The 22,967-nt window shown below is 39.3% G+C and overlaps 2 protein-coding genes across 2 annotated transcripts; both read left to right on the top strand.

The window, feature by feature from the left end:
* The first annotated feature begins 10,415 nt into the window (after positions 1 to 10,415).
* On the top strand, positions 10,416 to 13,369 carry LOC143595640 (uncharacterized). The gene has a single exon (XM_077074611.1). It carries the CDS (start codon positions 10,788 to 10,790, stop codon positions 13,155 to 13,157), a length of 2,370 nt encoding a protein of 789 aa, XP_076930726.1. The 5' UTR covers positions 10,416 to 10,787; the 3' UTR covers positions 13,158 to 13,369.
* Positions 13,370 to 19,357: 5,988 nt separating this feature from the next.
* LOC143595648 (uncharacterized) lies at positions 19,358 to 22,831 on the top strand. The gene has a single exon (XM_077074616.1). The coding sequence runs from the start codon at positions 19,916 to 19,918 to the stop codon at positions 22,637 to 22,639; it is 2,724 nt and encodes a 907-aa protein (XP_076930731.1). The 5' UTR covers positions 19,358 to 19,915; the 3' UTR covers positions 22,640 to 22,831.
* The last annotated feature ends 136 nt before the right edge of the window (positions 22,832 to 22,967 follow it).

A 22,967-nucleotide genomic window follows, 5' to 3' on the forward strand; every position in this document is an offset into this window, starting at 1 on the left:
ATGAGTATATAAAGGGAGGAGATGATGCATCTCAACTCACATTTTCACCTCTCTCTTCTTCTTCTAAACGATTTTCGGCGAATACTCTAACTTTTCTGTCGAGCATTCTCCTGAAATCGTTCTTCACATCCAAAACATGTCTTCCGTTCATGATCTTGAGGCTACCGCCGAGGAGTCTGACGTGTATGCCGAGAATCCGTCGTCTACTTATGATAAGGACGATAAGAGTACTGCTGGTGAGTGCCAGTGTGCTCTTACCGTCGACCTGTACCAGTACATTATTAGGAAGTTCATGCTCGAGCCTTTCGAGCCTGAGTTTCCTAAGCCTCATTAGACGGTGTACGATGCCCCCAAGGGCAAGATAGGGGTGTATGCCGCATTCTTCGTCTATGGGAATCTCAGGTTCCCATTGACGAAGTTTGTGTACCGTGTTTTGGAGAGACACGGTGTACATCTGATGGAGGTACACCCAATGGCGATCGCCAAGATTCGCCATTTTAAATGGGTGTGCCTCATTCTGGGCGTGGAGCCCCATGTCGACCGCCTGATGACCTTCTATTCCTGGAGGTGCATCCAGGGGTGGTATACCTTGGTCACTCGGATCAAGGGTTTGAAGATCTGCGCTACCGAGCGCAGTCTTCGGTCCTGGATGCGGGAGTTCTTCTATATCTCAGCCCGCGTCGTCCCCATAGCGATGACGTTCAAGAACGGGAGAGCTCTCCCGAACCTTCATGCCTCCAACTACCAGGAGGCGGAATGGTTCTCCAAGATTTCCCGGGTCCAGTCTCCGGTTTACCGCTTTGCGGAGTCCGGGATGGTGATGCTCGGGATGAGCCGGGTGTGGAAGGATGCTGGGGCGGAGGCGCCACAGATTCTCATCGTCCTCGAATACGGTTTGAACTATATCCCTTACGGTATGATTCACATCCTCTTGCTGATTTAGGGTTTTTCTTCTAACTGTTTCTCTTTTTGTTTCAGAGGGGAATGACTTACAATCGCTTCTGCATCCGCGGGAGGCTGGTGGTCCCGCTCGGCTGGGTACTCGTGCTCTTGATGAGAACGAGTTGCCCATCCTTGAGCAAACGGTGGATCGGTTTGTGGAGTTCTACCCGCCGGGCCATGAGATTTTGAGTGCCACGTGGCCAGGTAAGGAACTCTTTAACCCCCGCCCTCTCCATGCTCAAACCTCTGCTGGAATTCCTCTAATCTTGTCATCTTCTGATGAGGAATCCGCAGATGGTCCTTTCTTCGCGAGGAGGAAGGCTGCTGGCGGGAAGGGCAAGGCGAAGGTTGCCTCCACCGCCGATCAGGTTAACCGGTTTGACTCGGAGACCGAGAGCGAGGCGGCGGCGGGGAACCCTGGTGGTGGTGAGACCACTGTTCCAGAGGTTGAGACAGCTGTCACCTCTGAGCAGCCCAGGATGACGGCGGTGAGCGGCGTGAAGAGGCCGGCTCCATCGGGTTCGTCCCCGCCTATCAGAACCTTCAAGCTGAAGAGAACTCGTAAGTATAATTTTCATTTACTTTAACTGCATATCCTTCCGCCATTATATTTAACTATCTTGTCTTCATGCAGGCGTGGATGCAACTGCATTCCAAAGTGGTGCGGGGAGGAGCACCTCTGGACCCATGACGGTAGGTTTGGTCAACCTACCCGAGGCGATGACCCAGGCGGCTGCGCCTGTTTCAAGTGTTGGTTTAGTTGCTCATCTCGTTGAGGCAACTGTTCCAACTGTAACATCATCCCCACCGGCTGTCAGTGCGATCTTCACGGAATCCTTCACTGAGCCGGCGGTGATATTTTCTGCGGGTTCTTCCGCAGCGGCGGCCACGGTTGTGAGTTCACCTCCAGTGAGTTCACCTCCGATGGTCTCTACCGCAGCGGCTTCGACCGTGCCTCCGGCGCCGGCGACTACCTCGCCCCCGGCCGGTTCAGCAGGTATGTTTGGGGCTTCTAGCCAATCTCTGCCTCCTTCCCATCTGCCTGACCTCTTGGATGGATATCCGTTTGGTTCGGGTGATGGGTTCGGCGGCTACCGGCCTGTTGTCGACCCTACAGGTGCGTAGGGTTATTTTGGCATATTCTCTTTTTTTATCATCTTTTCCTAACTGCTATTTGTTTTTGCAGTGTCGGATTCGAATGAGGTGTATGTTCCACGGTGGAACATCCGCCGGGGAACAACCCTTCTGACGGCTGTAGACTGCGTCGAGTGGGCGCGTCACGCGGCCCCAAGTGGCGCGTTGGGGGAAGCCATGTCTAGCTACCAGGAGGGTAGGCTGACAAATTAGCTTCGGATTCTCCTTGCCCGGATGCAGCCGCGCGTCGAGTTGCTTTGTCGTGAAAACGACAAGTTAAAGGCTGCGCGTATCCAAAAAGTGGCTCAGGCGCGGGCTATCCGGGAGGAGAACAGGAGACTTTCCGCAATTGTTGCGGAGAAGGAAAAGGCCTTCAAGGCCCTCGAGGTTGAAGTGCAGGCCCAGCTCGAGGCCCGTTCCAAGGCTACCCAAGCTGTTAACGAACAGCTTCGGTTGGCTAAGGAAACTGTGCGGAACGCGACCGAGAGGGCCACCAAGGCTGAAGCCGTTGCTGAACCTCTGCGCGCCGAAAATGAGGAGCTTAAAGCCAAACTAGAGAGGCTTCAGCAGGCTAATGATGCTTTGGCTATGGAAGACGCCAAGAAGCTTCAAGAGATCTTGGATCAGAGGGTTATGCTTGACCATACTGAGCGTAAGCTGAAGGGCGTTGAAGAGGCTGCTGCTAAGGAAGTGTTGCTTGCCAACCTTAACAAGAATGAAGCCGAACGCGCCCGTGACCAAGCTCAAGCTGCCCTCCAAGAAGCTCTGATTACCAAGGAATGGCTTCTACGAGAAGCGTTGTCGCAGGTATGCGTAGCTTCATAATATCTTTACGCTTTTCTTTGTGCTTAGAAAAGGTTTTGATACTTGTATTTTTTCTTGTAGGTTGTGCATCGAGTCTTCACGAACACATCTTATGACGATGCCATGAGCGCAGCCCTCAACGCTTCTCATGAGAATGGGGAAAAGGCTGGCTTCTTGCTTGGTCTGGGGTTTGTTGAGAAAGGCATCCCGCCTTCCAACTTCCCTCTATATGATGTAGATACTGAAGCTGCGTATGACCAAGCAGTGAACCAGTATGCTGCCTTCCCGCATCCGGTGGTGGAGAAGGTGAACGAAGTTGCTGCTGCTGATGATGGGCTAACCATTCTCAAGACCTTCCTTGAACCGCCACAGCCAACTGATGGTGCGGGTACAAGTGGGTTTGGAGGGAGTGGTCCTAAAGCCTGAACCTTTAGATCCCTTCCCACTGTTAGGATAGGTTTATGTTTTTGTATAGATTTACACTCTTGTAGGCGGGTAGATACCCGGCCATTCTTGTAATACTTGAATTTTTATGGAATGTATAAATCTTTGTGCGGGTAGGACCGTCACTTTCACTGGATGACTTGCTTTATAGACGTTATATGACTTGCTCATGCATATTATAGCTTAATTTGGCACTTGTTTTGCCGCATAAACCATATATGATTCGCTCGTGCATACTTTAACTTAGCAATTTTCCAAGTGTTTTGAACAAGTTAACCGTTCGACGCGCGGTTGTCAATAGGTTAGTGTTCAGTTTCCTCTATCATGATTGTGCGGGTAGGACCGTCACTTTCATTTAGTGGGATGACCGATCTTCACCTATAACTGACATGCGTGAAGGTTTGCCGTTTTTTGTGTTTATGCGGGTTTTGCCGCCGTCCACACGCAACGACTTTTCACACTTATTTATGCGGTGAATACCGGCATATCAGTGTTTTGAATAAGTTAACCGTTCGACGCGCGGTTGTCAATAGGTTAGTTCGGTTTCCTCTATCATGATTTGTGCGGTTAAGACCGGCACTTTCATTTAGTGGGATGACTGAACTTCACCTATAACTGACCTACGTGAAGGTTGTCCTCATCTGTTTTTTGTGCTTACGCGGGTTTTGCCGCCGTCCACACGCAACAACTTTTCACACTTATTTATGCGGTGAATACCGGCATATCAGTGTTTTGAATAAGTTAACCGTTCGACGCGCGGTTGTCAATAGGTTAGTTCGGTTTCCTCTATCATGATTTGTGCGGTTAAGACCGGCACTTTCATTTAGTGGGATGACTGAACTTCACCTATAACTGACCTACGTGAAGGTTGGCCGTTTTTTGTGTTTATGCGGGTTTTGCCGCCTTCCACACGCAACGACTTACTTCCCCACTTATGTATGCGGTGAAGACTGGCATATCAGTGTTTTGAATAAATTAACCGTTCGACGCGCGGTTGTCAATAGGTTAGTTCGGTTTCCTCTATCATGATTTGTGCGGGTAGGACCGGCACTTTCATTTAGTGGGATGACCCAACTTTACCTATAACTGACCTGTGTGAAGGTTGACCGTTTTTTGTGTTTATGCGGGTTTTGCCGCCTTCCACACGCAACGACTTACTTTCCCACTTATGTATGCGGTGAAGACCGGCATATCAGTGTGGAAAGTTCATAAGTATAAATGTAAGATTATCAGCGTCAATGTGATAAGGAGAATCATTTCCATTAGAAGTGGCTCTAGGCCTTTTCTTTTACAAGTTTGGAATTGATCTACATGCAGACTGTGTAATTGAGCTCCCTTCCATGTTGTTTGGATGGGAGTGCCATCGAGCCGATATGCACTTGGTTCGGAATCTCGTTGTTTACGCAGTATGTAGTCTCCAACATTGTAGCTGCAGTTTCGTCCGTCTTTTCCCCAACCGGGGTTCTACACGCATTAGCCTGCTCAGCGTTCATTACGCCACGAGGTGCGTGAGCGTCCCATCTCTGACAAATGCTTCGACGATGTCCTTCAAGTCTAAGCATTCCTCGGTGGTGTGGCCTCTTGTCCTGTGGAAGTCACAGAATTTGCTCTGATCAGCGTTGTGACGCTCTCGGATTATTGGAGCCTTTGGCCATGGGAGCCTCTCGGTGTCAAATATTTCGGTGACGCTTTTGGTGAGTGGCGTCCATCTGGAGTTCCGGTTCGACGACTGCATGTTGTCCTTTCCGCCTAACCGAGGGTGCGAGCCGGATGAGGTGTCGAAGTTTACCCTTGACTGCCAAATACCTAGCTTCCTCTTTTTGTTTAGTCGGGCGGTAAGGACGTTGTTTTCTCTTGTTTTCTGGGTGTAGAGGTTTGTGCTCTGGGGAAGATCTCTACCCAGTTGCTTTTCCGTTTCCGCGAAGCGTTTAGCTGCTGTCATGATGGCATCCCATGTGGATGGCATGCCATCTTTACCCGTTAAGGTGCGGATGAGTTCTGGGTCTTTCGCGCCCTGGATGAAAGCAGCGCGAACAAGATCTTCGCTAATACTGCCCAGACTTAGCTTCTTTGAATTGAAGCGCGTGATGAAGTTTAGTAAAGACTCATCTTCCTCTCGGATGCAGTTGAGGATTGTCCATTGCTCTTCAGTGTACTTTCTTTGTTGACTGAAGTGTTGGCTGAACTTCTGTTGGAAGTCTGCCCAATCGTAGATGTGGTGGACCGGTAGACGGTCGAACCACGCTCTGGCTGCTCCAACCAGCGTCATCTGGAACATATAACACCACGTGGGTTCCGTCCAGTTGCTGACGGTTGCCCCCGCTATGAATCTGTTCAAATGATCGTCTGGGTCGGATATACCATCATAAGTGCCGATGTTGGACATCTGTTTGGCACTTCTTGGGGCGATTGCTTCCGCAATGTCCCTTGCAAACTTGGATGTTCCCGCATTTGCAACAGTTGGTCTAAAAGCTTTGGAGAAGTCACGTGGGTTTCTACCCGCGTTTTTTGGTTTGAAAGTTTCTCCAAAATTCCTTCTCGGTTGGAATTCCGTTTCCTTACGCTTCCCTTTCGCCCTATGGCGAGGGTTTGCGTCGGTGTCGGATTCCTCCCGATCATCGTCCGAATACTCGCACTCACTGCTCATGTTGAGCTGTTGTCGAGTGCTTCCGAATTCATCAGCCTGTTGGAGTGAACGTAAGCGTTCATCCAACTCAGCTTGGAATTCCTTCTGACGTGCTTCCGCCCACGCTTTAACTTGTTCAAGTGTTTGGCGGGGGAGCCTCGTCTGTTGTCTTTCCGCCTGGGTATTAATGAATCCCAGGGGATGATTGTTTACTGCACTTGCCCGGCTTGGGTAGCCGGGGTAATGTTCGTAAAATTTACTGCACTTGCCCCGGCTTCGGTAACCGGGGTAGTGTTCGTAAAACGTGTGTACTCGCCGGTGTTCCCCTTAGTAGCTGGGGTTGTGGTTACCGGGGTTTCTTGGTTACTCCCTGGCCTTGGGACCGGAGTAACGTTAACCATCTTTCCAGAAGTTTTGAAAAAAAACTGAAAGATTCAAGTTATAGCTTTTATGCACGGATGGCGCCAATGAAGAAACACTAAAAGACCCCGGGCAGATTACGGATAATCTGGGGGTTAAATAGATGTTTCCCACGAGGGTTATGTCCGGCAAGATGGTTATTCTTCTGATGACCTGCAAAACAGACCGTGAGCTCGTCACTGAGAAGGGGGGGTACCTCCTTGTGACCACCCTCCGGCGTGAGAATCAGACTAGATTGCTCTTGAATATAAGTGTATATTAAGAGAAGTAGCTAGAGAGAAGATGATGATACCGTTCCAAGGTGTTGGAGTATTTATAGCCGAAGGTAGGTTTCCAAGAAGGTACAGCCGGCTGAATAGTATTCCTGTTCTGCCAACTGTGGGCTACGCACATGTCATGCTGGTGGTTGGTGGGTAGGCAGCGGCTGATAGTGACCAGGCCGGCTGTGTACTATTCCTTTTCCACCAACTGCAGGCTATGCACGTGCTACGACAGGTTGGTGAGTAGGCAGCGGCTGATAGTGACATTAAGTAATAGAGCATGCTGCTCGTTGTACTGTTGTCAGTGAGCTGTCGCAGCTTTGGTCAGATCTTTTGTCCATACCTCGTCAGGTACAGTACCAAAGATCCTCCAGTAGCGTACGGACTGGCTCATTTGGGCGGGAGTTTTCCCGGCTTTGGGCGGGAGTATTCCCGGCTTGCTCACTCCTTCTTCAGGTGACATTACTGAATTATTTAAGAGTTAAGTGCCTTGTGCGTGTAGCCTTGCTGCGCGGGTAGCCTTCCCTGATGGCTAGTATCTGTTGCTGCGGGAACAGGCGGAGTACGTCGACCATTGGGAGGCTTTTCCTGCGGGAACAGCTTGCGTACTGCGCGTAAGGACGTCACGTCTCTGAGCATGGTGGGTCCTGCGGATCCAGTTGGTTTCTGCGCAGACGTCTCTTTTCAAGGTGAGTTGCGAGTTTAGCCTTTGCGCAAACGTCCCTGTTGAAGGTGAGTCTTGCGGGTTCAACTTCGCAGACATCCCTCTTTGAGGTGAGTCTTGCGGGTCCAACTGGGCTCTGCTGGAACCTACCTCTTCATGTTCCTTCTATATTATTAGGCTTGGTGGTTAACTAGTCAAAATTCAAAAGAACTAAATTATGATTATGAATAATTTTTTCCTACGAGTCAATGTGTAGCGTCATCGTTACCAGAAGATTTTTATAAACTTTATTAATAATGATATTTTATACGACTAGTCCACCGATTTATGTTTATCGAACAATGTTTATAGGTTTTTGTTACGCATATGTTTTCCCCTCTTTTCAATAACTCGTCTTCCAAAAATAAAGAAAATCCAACACACCCGAAAAAGATGTATAGAAATGCTCACATTTATATATCTTGGTTTGCCAAAATATTATTATAACATTACTCCGTAAAAGTAATATAGATCAAACCAATACATGTTCTTTTTTAGAAATTATATGATCATAGATTAAAACAATATCAAAGCTGTAAATAACAAGACACTAATCTTGATAAACGACATAGCATACGCACTACAAACAAATTCAACCCCTCTATTTCTTTCTCTCACACTCATACAGTCATACATATATGCATGTTTAGAGTGATCAAATACAAAACGGATTCTGTTTTTGATCAAGTTAATTTAATGGTTGAGATTAGTGTGACAGCACTTTTTTAATTAATTAAAGACTTTGTCGGTTGTGTTACTTTTTTCAATATATTAGTTCTACCACATTGTGAGATTAATATAACCATGGTATTATGTCATTTACACTTGTTATCTCATTTTAAACGAAGTGGGTTTGTGACAAATGAAATTACACAGTTTTATTGTGTGTTAAGGTCTGAAATGACATTGTGATTATAAAAAAAGTGGGTTTTTGTTATGATTATGGTGCTAATATGGGTGTCAAAAATATGCTTTGCAAATAGACACAATTATCCATCCTTTCCTATAAAACTCATGTGCATGCGGCCTCTCCATTGTTTTTAGGCAAAAATTTGTACATGAGTCGATCTGTGTGTATATAAAACAACCAATTTTAAGTAACAGTTTCGAGGATAATGTAAAGACCTATTGAGATTAAAGCGGTGTGGGCTTGTGGTGGAGATAAAGCTCCAGGGGTGGAGAATTTTACGTTCAGGTTTATCAAAGAAATATTGGGATGCGTTGAAAGATGATCAGTGGAGAGACTTTGGTCTAAGGCAAGGGTGTAACTCTACATTCATCTAATCAAATACACACAAATTTAATATTTACATATACGTATATAAATGGAAAATAATAACAATAATAATAATAATATATTTGAATAGTCATGTTATGACATTAAATATAAACCTAGAAAAACAAATGCATAGTGATTATCCCGGGTTGTCACATTATTTATGACTTTGTATAACCATATGTGTTCTTGTCCAGAAAATAGTGAAACAAGTCAAAGTGTGGTTGCTTTCATTTCCTGGTACTTTTATGGTTTGGTTCAATAAATATGGAACCAACCTAATAAAGACGGTATGTTTAAGTCGAAACCAATTTAACGCCAAAGTGAAAAAACTTTGATATGCTGCCGACTATACTTGGTCAAACTAAAAAAAACTTTTATGGTTTGGTTCTATAGTAAATACTAAATAATTACACCTGACTGGATTATACTAGTGTTTTATTTACGAAAAGAGTTAAATTATTAAAACTTACGAAGACATAGATGAAGAAATGACAAATTTCATAAAATTCAACGTATCTACTTTTTTTTTGGTTAAACAAATCAAGTAAAACTTTAATATATCAAAGTCAATAAACATATCAAAAAATATAAATTACCTTCGAAGACATTATAAAATGATAATAATAATAGACGTATGTATGTATAATATAAAACACATACTAGAATACTTAGGTTCTGTTTGTTTTTTCATAGGTAAAATATATGCAGACATCTAAAATAGAAGAAGCAGACTAAACATCTGAAGTCTGCATAAAGAATACTGCTTATTTTTAAAAATTGCTAAAATAAACCGAAACGCAAGAACTTTTCAATTAAATTCTAAAGAAGAAGAAGAAAATATTTTTTGGGTTTGAGATATGAGAAGAGGGTGGAAAACTTTAAAAAGTGGTTGGTCCATGTCTACATTAAAAAGAGGACGCACAAACATTTTTTAATAAAATATATTTCAAAACAAACAATTTGTATACCTCAACATTTGCACGGAGTAGACAAAAAAGATCAACAAGTTCTTTTCTGAAAAACAAATACCCTAATTAAAAATTTGTTATTGTCATAAAAATATAACTTGTAATTATACATATAGAGCTCAACTTTAAATTCTTAGTTAAAAATTATGAAAGAAAAAAAACAAACTTCAAAACTTTAATGTATCACAACACTAAACATAAATGAATTTTCTTTTCATTTATATAATTTGTTTTCTTTTTGAACGACTAAATATTTATACAGTATAATATTTGTACCACTGACCTCCCATTTAACACCCTAACTACCCATTTATATAATTAGTTAGGATGTCATTTTCCATACAAATTGGTTTTTTACTTTCTAGTTGAGGACAAGTCAACTTTTTTAGAACCTTAAACAACTGCTAAATATTTTTTTCTCCTGACATGTTGTAGAAATATGAACATATTTTTCTAATACGTTTTTTAAAACACATACATTACACATTATTATTAAATTATAGTTAAGTTTAACGAATAAAAAAAGAGATGTGTTATTCATATACCCTTTATAGGGTGTGTATAAAAGATAGATGTGTGTTAAAAAGGTGTATGAATAATATTAAAGAGTGTTTGAATAATCGATGCCTAAAAAAAATGAAGATTTAATATTAAAGAAAACCAAAGAAACAGTCCCTGTTTGTGTACAAGTAAAAGTTGAATAATAATCAATAATATTTGAACTATATTAGTTGTCCCACTCACCTCCAATATTAAATGCAAAGATTTATGGTGAAAGGTTCTGTATTAAATTTGGTTTCAAGACACCCGTTGAAGATTAAACTTTAAAGTGGCCAGTTAGTTTGCAACTAGAGTCATCTTCACTCTTTCCTGACTGTGTGTTCTTGTTGTTTTTTGAACTTATTATTCCTTGTTTAAAAGCCAACTCTTTTGTCTAATTTCCCTCCTCATTTTAAGTTTGAATCAAAGGAGTTTTGATTCTTAAAATCCTTCAAAGTAATTCCCAACTTTTGCTTTTTTGCATTCTAGGCTTTCAGTCTTTTAACATTTTTTCTGCTTTTTCAATGTGATAATAAACATTAAACATTAAAACACAAACAAACAAACAAAAACACACAAACCCATCTTTCTTTTTTGTGTTACCAATCATCCATCATTCAAAGATTCAATTTTCATTATCATTATCATCAAGTTTCAAGATTATTTGATGCATATTTCACTCTGGAAGCCCATCCTCTCCCACTGTTCTTTTCTAGTTTCTGATAAAAACAACAGAAACACAAGGCATGGGTCTCATCATAACCAAGAAGTCAAAGAAAACATACTCAAAGAAGCTCTTGAACAAGCTTCTGAAGATGGCTGTTTAATCAAATCCCAAGACATGGACTCTGAAGAAGACTCCATTGATGTTCAAGACAAAACCTTGGGAAGATCAAGATCACTTGTAAGGTTACAAGCTCAAAAGGAGTTCTTGAAAGCCACATCTCTTGCTGCTGATAGGATCTTTGAGGTTCAAGACTCCATACCTGGTTTCCATGAGTCTTTCTCAAAGTTTATTAAAATGTACCCAAAGTACAAGTCTTCTGAAAAGATTGACCAGTTGAGAGTTGATGAGTATTCACACTTGGATGATGAAGAAACTGTTGCAAAGGTATGTCTTGATTACTGTGGATTTGGGTTGTTTTCATTTCTGCAAACTGTTAATTACTGGGAGAGTTCAACTATTGGGTTGTCTGAGATAACTGCAAATTTGAGTAATCATGCTCTTTATGGTGGTGGAGATATAGGCACAGTTGAACATGATATTAAAACTAGGATTATGGATTATTTAAACATACCCGAGAACGAATACGGGCTTGTGTTCACTGTTACCAGAGGTTCTGCTTTCAAACTGCTAGCAGAATCATACCCTTTTCATTCTAACAAGAAACTGTTGACCATGTTCGACCACGAGAGCCAGTCGGTTAACTGGCTGGCTCAGAGTGCGAAACAGAAGGGGGCGAAGGTTCATAGTGCATGGTTCAAGTGGCCTACATTGAACCCGTGTTCGACCCATCTTAAGAAGATGATTTCGAATAAGAAAAAGAGGAAGAAAGATTCTGCAACCGGGCTTTTTGTGTTTCCGGTTCAGTCTAGAGTTACGGGTGCTAAGTATTCGTATCAGTGGATGGCTATGGCTCAGCAAAACAACTGGCATGTGTTGCTTGATGCAGGGGCGTTGGGCCCGAAAGACATGGATTCGCTCGGGTTGTCACTTTTTCGGCCAGATTTCATCATCACGTCTTTTTACCGGGTTTTTGGGTTTGACCCGACTGGATTCGGGTGTCTTCTTATTAAGAAGTCAGTGATTGGAGCCCTTCATAACCAATCGGGTCATGCGGGCTTGGGTATTGTCAAAATCAGCCCGGTTTTTCCTCTTTACTCGGGTGATTCGATCGATGGAATCCCAGTATCTGGGATTGATGATGTTGAAGTTAGTGGGAAACGAGACGGGTTGACTGAAAGTCAAAGTCAACCCGGAGCGCAGTTACCGGCCTTTTCGGGTGTGTTCACTGCTTCTCAAGTGAGGGATGTGTTTGACACCAAAACAGATCATGGTAACGGGTCAGATAAAGACGGTGGTAGCTCGATATTTGAAGAAACGAGTAGCTTTTCGGTTGGGGAGGTTATGAAAAGCCCGGTTTTTAGTGAAGACGAGTCGTCTGATAACTCGTTATGGATTAATTTAGGCCCGAGCCCGGTTGACTCACAATCCCATTTATCCAAAGCCTCGTCTTTAAAAAACGCAGACAAGATTGTCGATAAAGAAACCCGAGAAAATGAGAATGTTGCGAGTCAGGAGATCGAGGAATGTGAAGTAAACACATCAAATGGAAATGAGAGCGCGGTTTTACAAAGAGAAACCGAAGGCGATTTCAGATTACTTGGGGGACGGGAAGAAAATAAACGCGTATCGTTCGGTTTTGAAGTAAATGAAGATTTTTCATTTTCACAACACATGGAAGAAGATGATTGTGAAGAGTTAGAATCAGATAGAAGGGAGCCTGAGATATCATGCAGGCATATTGACCACATAAACATGTTGGGTCTCAACAAAACGACACTCCGGTTGCGGTTTTTGGTCAACTGGCTAGTGACTTCGTTGCTTCAGTTAAGGTTACCGGGCTCAAACGGTTCGGTCCCGCTTGTTCACATTTACGGGCCCAAGATAAAATATGAAAGGGGTGCGTGTGTGGCGTTTAATGTTAGGAACAGAAACCGCGGTTTATTCAGTCCTGAAATTGTGCAAAAGTTAGCGGAAACGAACGGGATTTCTGTCGGTGTCGGGATTCTTAGTCATGTGAAGATTATGCAGAACAATGGGATGATGGATCTTGTTGATACAACACTATGTAGACCAATGGATGGTGGGCTGGTGAGAGCTGAGGTTGTGACTGCTTCTTTAGGCTTCTTGACTAACTTTGATGATGTGTATAAACTATGGGTCTTTATCGCACGGTTCCTTAATCCGTCTTTTATTAGAGAATGTGGACTCACGACTGTCGTTGAAGATGAAAATGAAGAGCGCGGATGCTAAGATTTGTGCATAGGAAACGACCTGTTTTGGGCACGAGTCGGATCGGTTTGGAACATGATCTAGGTGCATTTGTTTGTATTTGTGAAGTGAAATTGGGGCTTGCTTGGTTAGGGTTGAGAGTTAGTTTAGAAGCTTTGTTCATGGTGTTTAAAGTTTAAAACATAATATGATATGGTTCACTATGTATTTGTATACATACTATTTTCTTTTGCTTTAAAGAGATGCAATTGACTTTGCTTTGGATGTAATTTTACTTTTGTTTTGAGTGTTCTTTATCAACAATTTCATTGTGTTTTTTTAATAAAAAAAAATCAAACCTTCTATAAAGGAAACCTATAGTTAAGTTATTAACAAGTTTGATCATATCTTATTTTGCAAATTGCATAGTTGACTCGTTGTATTGTGTTAAGAGTATTTGTATTCAGTTTATACATAGTTGACTCATATCTTATACACATGTTGAAGAACCAAGCCCTCCTAACGATGAAGGTTTGTGGGGCGACGATGATAGCTTCAATTGGAATGTGGCTTTTGATAAATTCTTTCCCCGTAACGAGCAAGAACCAAACTCTCCCCCGGTTATGCAACATTCAGACTCTCCTATGGCTATACAACAACCAAAACCCTCGGGAAACGAAGTTGAAGCCGGATTGTTTTGACAACCTATTGGAACTGTATGATCGAATGTATAACAACTGTCGATGGAAAAACTATTCGGGTACGATGACAATGAGCTAGTAGAAGACAATATCGAACCAAATGATCAATGGGAAAGGGAGTATGACATGAAACGAATTCGGGTTACCCGTTTTAATTTAATTGTGTTTTAGTAATTTATGTAATACTGAATTCTATTTTATGTAAATTTTATATGATTTAATATGATCTTTATTTTTTATGTTTTTTAATTATGAAATCTATTTCATTTATTTAATCTTTAATTACAACCATTAGATTGGTCTAATGACAAAGATGTACCTACTATTATAATAAACAAAAATGATTGTTCAATCACATATTCCCTAATTGGCCTAATATGTTGCCAAGTGGCACCACTATCTTTTCATCTTCAGTTCTTAATTATTTTATTAAAATAAATAATTAAAACCTTCCATAATTTATCCATTTATCTAATATCAAAAGACAATAATTCTAACTTGATTTTTCCCATGAAATTTATTTTTAACAAGGAGAAATGTTTCCTATTAATATCCTTTTACAATATATATTTTACAAAGTTTAATATAACATTCCATTGTTTTTTTCCAATTTAATGACTTATACAAAATAATAGTCTTAATATTTTTATATTAAAAAGTGAATACTTTCAATTTTGTACTTAATCGTATCTTTAATTTAAACTATAAACTACATTTAACACTTTAATTCTTATAAACATTCATGATTTATAAAATCTCACTTTCTGACTATAATTATAACTTCTATTATATTCCAAACAAAATAATAATAATAATAATAATAACAATAATTATAACAACATGCTAAAAAACATAGAAACTAATTTTTATATAATCTTACTATCATATTTTTTTTTATTAAAATTGGTTTATTTCACATAAAAAATAAATGTTTAAATGTTATGTTTTGGACAACCATCCAACAACGGTAATTTTCATTGTCGGTCATGCGGTATCATATGTTCATGTGAATCAAATCTAGATAAATACCTTTCAGGAAAAATACAAGTGAATATGACCAAAATATCTTATGGTCTTTATCCAAAACTTATAATGGTTTCATGTTGTTTGGGATGTTTGGTTGCTTTAAAAAAGTGAAGTTGTTTTCTATATTTAAAATAATATTTTTATGTTTTAAAATACCTTTTCAGTTTTTGTGGATTAACATTGTTTTAAACTTTTGTGGGGTGTTTGAGTAAGCTAAGATTTGCTTTTTTGAAAAGCAAAAATCACTTAAAAACTCTATTTTGAAGCTTTTGGAGGAGCTTTTCCAAACACTTTTTGCTTTTCAACAAACAAATAGCAAATAAACAAGTTTTAGAAGGTTACCCAAACACCCCTTAGTATCCAGTGTTATGCATATATATATATATATATATATATATTAAATGAACCCAGATATTAATTTATATTGCTTTATAATATTATATATTTATTTAAACTTTGTGTATTGTTTATTTAAGTATTTGTATGAGTTGTATCAATCTTTTGTAATAAACACTATTCTTCTTAAAAATATAAGTCCCTATATTAAGGGGGTGTATGGAATTCCTTATTTTAGCTACTTATAGCTTATAACTTATGTGTTATAAGTTATAAGGTGTTTAGAAAAGTTAGGTTTTGTGAGTGTATAAGGTATAAGTTACAAGTTTGTAACTTATAACTTATGCCTTAAATAAGTTATAAGGGGGTAAATAAAGATTCCCAAACACCCCCTAAATTAATATTAGTACTAAATGATTTATGCTTTTAGTAACAATTGTGTGTTATTAGTAAGAAAAGCTAATTAAATAAATTTGAACATTATATACAACGAAAGTTTTAGAGATTTTAAGTCATTTTTAGATAAAGAGGGTAACTACAACTGTTTTATATGAAGAAATTTTTAAAGATTAATGAAAATTTACCACATAGTTTTCTTTCTTTTTTTTTATTCAACGTTGTAATACATATTCATTCATTTAATATCAAATTAGTACAAGTATTTCACATTGTTTTGTTATTTTGATAATATTGTTTACACAACCCGTGTATACACGGGTATTTAACCTAGTTATTTATAACCAAATAGTTGTGGGTTCTAATCTCATTTGAAACATTGGTGAAAAGTGAAAAAAAAAAGTTCAGTGATCTTAATTTTATTTTTTTATTATTCATGTAGTGAGTTTTAGTCTCACTTGAGACATGGGTGAAAAATGAAAGAATAATTAGTTGTTCAAAAAGAAAAAGAAATCTTAAATTTTATTTTTGTTTTTTTTATTATTCATGTAATCGTTTATTCTTAGTTTATGTGGTTTTATTGTATTTAAAGCAAGGTTGCAAAAGTCTTTAGTGGATCTTCGGTCGACTGGGGAGTTGGGTGTGCTCGGATATGGTAAATATAAAAAAAATTAATTTTTGGAATTTTTTAAAGTCGGAATCTATTCAAGTTCACACACTAGATGTGATTCTGGCTGAGGTTGACTACCTTTGATCGATTGTTAATAACTAGGCAGAGTAAAAGAAACTCGCTTTGGCGATAGACCTTGTAGCGAGTACCCAGAGAATACCCGACCTTGTAAACCTACTTTTACAGCATTGATTTAAAACAATCTTTGATTGTACTTTATATTTCATTTATGTACTCTTTAACTTAATTTTATTTTGTTATATTTAGTTTTAAAAAAAACTTAATAGAAACCCCCCCCCCCCCTCGCGCCCGCGATCCCTATTTGTGGCTAGGTTCGGCCGCCTACGTGCGTTGCTGCCCCATCACAACCCACCTAGTAGGGATGAGATCGGTACCGTATCGGTACAGACCAATCCCGGTTTCGAAAATCGCAAATTTTGGATACCGGTGCCGAAATTTTCAGTTCGGTACTAATACCGGACGATACCGGTATTGAAGGTTAAAAAATTCGGAAATACCGGTACCAATCGATACCAGTATCGAATTTGCTCATCCCTACCACCTAGTGTGTGTCAAGTTAGTGACGGACAAATCACATGCGCCGCGCTGCAGTCAGTATAAGAATAAATGAGAAAATATGAGTTTTCTTTCCCTATTACTAGGAACTTCGTTATTTGATAAAATTCTATAAGCTTTTATTGGATTAAGCTTGATAAATTGTTCAAATTATACAAAGGGTAATTGCTGATTCTTGGAAATGAAAAATTACAAACTTAATCTAACATTTGCAAGCGGGTTGCACATTTAGACCACCCGTAGTGGTGGCTTTGCCATCAGCGCTGTGAACCAAAACGCGGGGGGTACACCGCCCCCCCCTGCGTTATGTTGATTTCATTTTTGCAAGCGTTGTATATAAAACGCTGAGAATGGCACCAAAAAACAAGTGTATAACTCTGGAAACACCGCCTCCTCCAAGTTATGGAGGCTTTATGACTACACTTGTTTTTTGTACAAAACCATAACTCTGACTGGGCGTCACGTGGTGCATAACCCCTGGATGTGGAGCTTTACGACTACACATGGTCTTAGCTCCAAACGCTATTGTCCGTCTTAATGAAAAATGGCCACGTGCCATCCACGTGAGAGTAAGTAATACTTTTCAGATTATAAATCGTGGTAGAATATTATTTTCTATCTACAAACTGTCGTTCGCTCGACTTCTTTCAACATAGCATCACGTTGGACACCAACAAGTCGTTTGACATCATAACGCCGTCAATATTTTAAAAAATCATCCAACCAAATTCAATACCTACGTTATATATTCAAATACCCACACTCGTAAGTATTGGATGTGGGTTGGACGATTTTTGAAACACTGGCGGTGTATGATGGATGCGAGTTGGATGACTTTTGAAATATCGATCATTCCACCGATACTTTTTTTATATTACATACACTAATGAATAAAAAACCTATAAACATATTAAAAAGAGAGAAACTTGATAAAAGTTAATAAAAGTGGCCTTTCCCATCTTATACATGTAAATACAAAAATATCAAAATTTAATCCAACATTATGTATAAAATGTTTTTAAACATCAAATTTCACCACACTTAAATACTTAAAACTCTATATTATTTTTTAAACGGCTATTTTGATCACTGACACTCATAATACTTTCGAAAAAAAATCCACCATAGGCAAAAAAATCCCCTAATGTAACGTGTAGATATTACAATTGCAATTGCAAGAATTTAAACTCAACAAAACCACAACACTATACCTATAGATTTGTATGTATGAAAAAAACCGTAAATATGCATAGGATGAGGTTGAGTTCTCTGAGGAGTGGACAGAAAATAGCTTTTATTAGCCAGCTAATATTTGACTTTGAACCATATCACTGTAGCACAGCATGTGAGAGATGATACCAATAATAATTACATAAAAAAATTCCATTATGCATGCCATGAATCATCTTTTTTGAATTGTCAAATATATATATATGATATTGAAGTGGATATAATTTGATTTAATTATTTCATCATTATATATAGTTATCAATTATCATTCCTATGATTTACGATATTGGTTAGATGACTGATGAAATAAATAACAAATTTATTAAAACAAGTTTGTCCATAAAGTAACCCAAGATTGAAAGTGTGGGCTATGATCTATTAATCTATTATGATTTATGATACATGCAAGATTACACTAAATTGCAATATGTTAAAAATATTACATAACAATAACAAGTAACCTTTTTCTTTGGTGGCTAGTTATAATAACTCACTAGTAATGATTTACAGGTCAATTGAAACTATAATTATAATACAAAATGTATATATTTTTATCTTAATCCTTTGAAAAACAATTTTATTATGCGGGATGAGAATTATATATTTTTTAATTGTGAGACTAGAAATGATAGCAAGACATGTACTAATAACATAAGATTAAACTTGATTATAAATCTTGTCTAACTCCGTTACTTGTATCCATATCCATAGGGTTCACGAGTATTAAGTTATATTCATTTATAGTCTTGAGTGGTAATAATACAAATTGGTGTATCAAAAACTAAATTACAGTTATGATTACTCTATAATTTTTAATAACGCTAAGTTTTACTAACTTCAACATATTATTTACAAGTATTATCTTTTATTTTTCTTTGTTCAAAACTCGTGAAAAATATTTAATCAGATAAGTATCTTAATACCGGTTTGTTTACTTGCAAACTTTCTTCATTTCACATACAAGTAACATTATATAATATTGTTAAACCTAATAATTGCCTTTTCTTTTAAACGCACAATATTTTTCTAGGATGTAAACTTATAAAAATGAGTAAAATAAAGTTTTTAACCATTATACTAATTCAAAAAATTTAGTGACATAATCTCAACAGAGAGTGGACTTTAATTTAAAAAGTTATCAACATCTTTTTTCAACATTCCAATTGACTTTTATTCATAAAGTTTTGGCATTTAATTAAGTAAAGCAATGATGTTAAAAAGTAAAAAATTAAATGGGACAATAACAGAGTAAGTAGGGTGTTCGTTAAAAAAACAAGCCATGACTCACACCACTTGCTGGTTTAATAGCTTCAGCCTCAGGAACAGAAACAGTCAATAACACACACACACACACACACACACACACAATTACACACACATCAACAATCATAGAGGTATGTTTTTATTGAGTCTCACTCTCATCTTCAACACTCACGATTCATAAAAATTGGGCCTTTTTTCAATATTATTTCTTGATTTTCAAATTTGGGTTTTTTATTTTTTAACCCCTTTGACCCTTTTTAATTCTTTCTGGATCTAGGGTTTCAATTCTCTTTGTGGGTTTCTTGAATCTTGATTCAAAGGGGTTTTTGGGCGTGACTGCTGCATTGACTTTTCTTGTTTTTCCCCAAATTTCAAGATTTCATCTTTTGTGTTTGGGTTCTTCCTCTGGATTTGATTTGGATTATTTAACACAAAACTGACTGGTTTTGGAATGTTATAAAGTTGATTCCTTTTTTGCTTTTTGAGGGGAATTAGGGTTTGACTTTTTGTGTTAATAACCCAACCAACACTTTAATCTGTTGGTTATCAGTTTCTTGGGTCAGTTTAATTAGCATATGAGCATAAACCCATAAGCTGTTTTGATGCATCTTTCACTATGGAAACCAATTTCCCACTGTGCTTCTTTAATCTTGGACAAAAAAGGAAGAAAGAAAAATGGGTCTGAAAACCCTTATGCACCAGATGATAATAATAATAATAATAATAATAATAATAACCTCAAGAAAAACCCATCAGTGTTAAGAAGATTGCAAGAACACAAGCTTAGAGAAGCTTTGGAAGAAGCTTCTGAAGATGGGTCACTTATCAAATCTCAAGATATTGAGTCAGAAGCTTTAGTCAACAATCAAGATGAGGCCTTGGGAAGATCTCGATCTCTCGCGAGACTCGAAACACAAAAGGAGTTCCTCAGAGCAACCGCGCTTGCAGCCGACCGAACGTTTGAAACCGAAGATTCGATCCCCGATCTCCACCAGTCGTTCTCCAAGTTCCTCACAATGTACCCAAAGTACCAGTCTTCAGAAAAGATTGATCATTTGAGGTCAGATGATTATTCCCATCTGTCTGATGCTGGTCCAAAGGTTTGTCTTGATTATTGTGGATTCGGGTTGTTTTCGTTTCTGCAAACGGTCCATTACTGGGAGTCGTCTACGTTTACTTTATCTGAAATAACTGCTCATTTGAGTAATCATGCTCTTTATGGTGGTGCTGAGAAAGGAACTGTGGAACATGATATCAAGACTCGGATTATGGATTATTTGAACATCCCCGAGAACGAATACGGGCTTGTGTTCACTGTCAGCAGAGGCTCTGCTTTCAAACTGCTAGCAGAATCATACCCTTTTCATACTAACAAGAAACTGTTGACCATGTTTGACCACGAGAGCCAGTCGGTTAATTGGATGGCTCAGAGTGCTAAAGAAAAGGGTGCTAAAGTTCAAAGTGCATGGTTCAAATGGCCTACACTTAAACTCTGTTCAACTGATTTAAGAAAACAAATTTCAAGCAAAAAGAAAAAGAAAAAAGATTCTGCAACGGGCCTTTTTGTGTTCCCGGTTCAATCGCGAGTTACGGGTGCTAAGTATTCTTATCAGTGGATGGCTTTAGCTCAACAAAACAACTGGCACGTGCTGCTTGATGCAGGGGCGTTGGGCCCGAAAGACATGGATTCACTCGGGTTGTCACTTTTTCGACCTGATTTCATCATCACGTCGTTTTACCGGGTTTTCGGGTATGACCCGACTGGATTCGGGTGTCTTCTCATCAAGAAATCGGTGATAAGAAGTCTTCAAAATCAATCGGGCCATGCTGGATCAGGTATGGTTAAGATCAGCCCGGTTTTTCCTTTATATTTAAGTGATTCAGTTGATGGGATCCCGGGCCTGGCTGGGATTGAAGACGATGAAATTGGGGGGAATGCTGATGTTGTGTCGGAAAGTCGGCCTGGCCCGCAGTTACCCGCGTTTTCCGGCGCGTATACTTCGGCTCAAGTGAGAGAAGTGTTTGATACTGAAATGGAGCATGAAGAAAGTGAAACGTTTTCGGTTGGTGAGGTGATGAAAAGCCCGGTTTTTAGTGAAGACGAGTCGTCTGATAATTCGTTATGGATTGATCTTGGGCAGAGCCCAATAGGGTCTGATTATAGCGGTCAGGTGAAAAATAAGCCTGATAGGGCTTCAACGTCTCCCCTGCCACCGTTTTGGTTCACGGGTCGGAACAAAAACAAACAAATATCGTCTCCTAAACCGACTTCAAAGATTGCTAATAGTCCAGTATACGATCACGAGGCCCGAATGTTGTCGTTTGATGCAGCTGTTATGTCGGTTTCTCAAGAATTGGACCGGATTAAAGAAGACCCGCAAGAAGATCATTTTATGGAAGCAACTAACAATACTCCAAATCATCACAAATTTCATGAGATCGAAGAAGAGACCGAAACCGATACGGGCCAATGGGAAAATGGGTCGGGCTCGAAAATCACTTCTCAGGTTAAAGAAAGTGCGATAAGACGGGAAACCGAAGGGGAGTTTCGGTTATTGGGACGGAGAGAAGGGAATCGATTTCCGGGTAGTCGACGGCTATTCGGGGTCGATGAAATCGAGCAAGATCCGGGAAGTAAAGGAAGACGGGTGTCATTTACTTTACAAGAACATAATAAAAGTGAAGATCTTTTAGCTGCAAATGTTGAAGATGATGATTATGTTAGTGATGGAGATTACGATGAAGTTCAAGAATCGAGCAGAAGGGAACCCGAGATCACATGCAAGCATCTTGATCATGTAAACATGTTGGGTCTGAATAAGACAACTCTGCGGTTACGGTTTTTGGTCAACTGGCTCGTGACATCACTGCTTCAGTTGCGTATACCCGGGTCAGACTGGCAAGAAAGTGTGCCACTGGTTCACATATACGGGCCGAAGATTAAATACGAACGGGGTGCATCGGTGGCGTTTAATGTTAGAGACCGAAAAAAAGGTTTAATCAACCCAGAAACCGTTCAGAAATTGGCAGAAGCAAGTGGGATTTCACTTGGTGTCGGGATACTTAGTCATATACGGATCTTGGATAGCGCGAAGCCGCACCGTGGGGCCCCAAAACGTGAAGATACGACACTTTGCACGCCGATGGAGAACGGAGGGCATAATGGGATAAGTGGGTTTATTAGGGTTGAAGTGGTGACTGCTTCTTTGGGATTTTTGACCAACTTTAGTGATGTTTATACACTATGGGCTTTTGTTGCCAAGTTCTTGAATCCAGATTTCGATATTGAAGTCGGGCTTTCGACTGTTGTGGAAGATGAAGAATAATAATAACCTATAAGTTGGTTTGTGTTTTATGGTTTAAAATGTGAGATCATTCAGGTGCAGCAAGAAATGGTTAAAAAAGATACTGTCTTTTTCTTCTGGGCCTGAATCTTGATGTCATTCTTGAGCACATGTTGATGTATTTGTTCATTCTTATGTTTTTATTTTATTTGCTTCATGGTTTTGATTCCTTAATTCTAGAGGTTTCATGTCTAGAATAGCTTTTATATCTCACTAATCTTTATAACAAAACACCTTCTGCTTCATATGCATCATTCATGTTTCTTGAAACCTCATTTTTGGAATTTTGATTTGCTTTACAAAGCTGCAT

The sequence above is a fragment of the Bidens hawaiensis genome, unplaced genomic scaffold (genome assembly GCF_021521415.1).
Source record: "Bidens hawaiensis isolate Kalapana, Puna unplaced genomic scaffold, B.hawaiensis_p1.1 tig00001721_1, whole genome shotgun sequence".
In the NCBI taxonomy this organism is placed as follows: Eukaryota; Viridiplantae; Streptophyta; class Magnoliopsida; order Asterales; family Asteraceae; genus Bidens; species Bidens hawaiensis.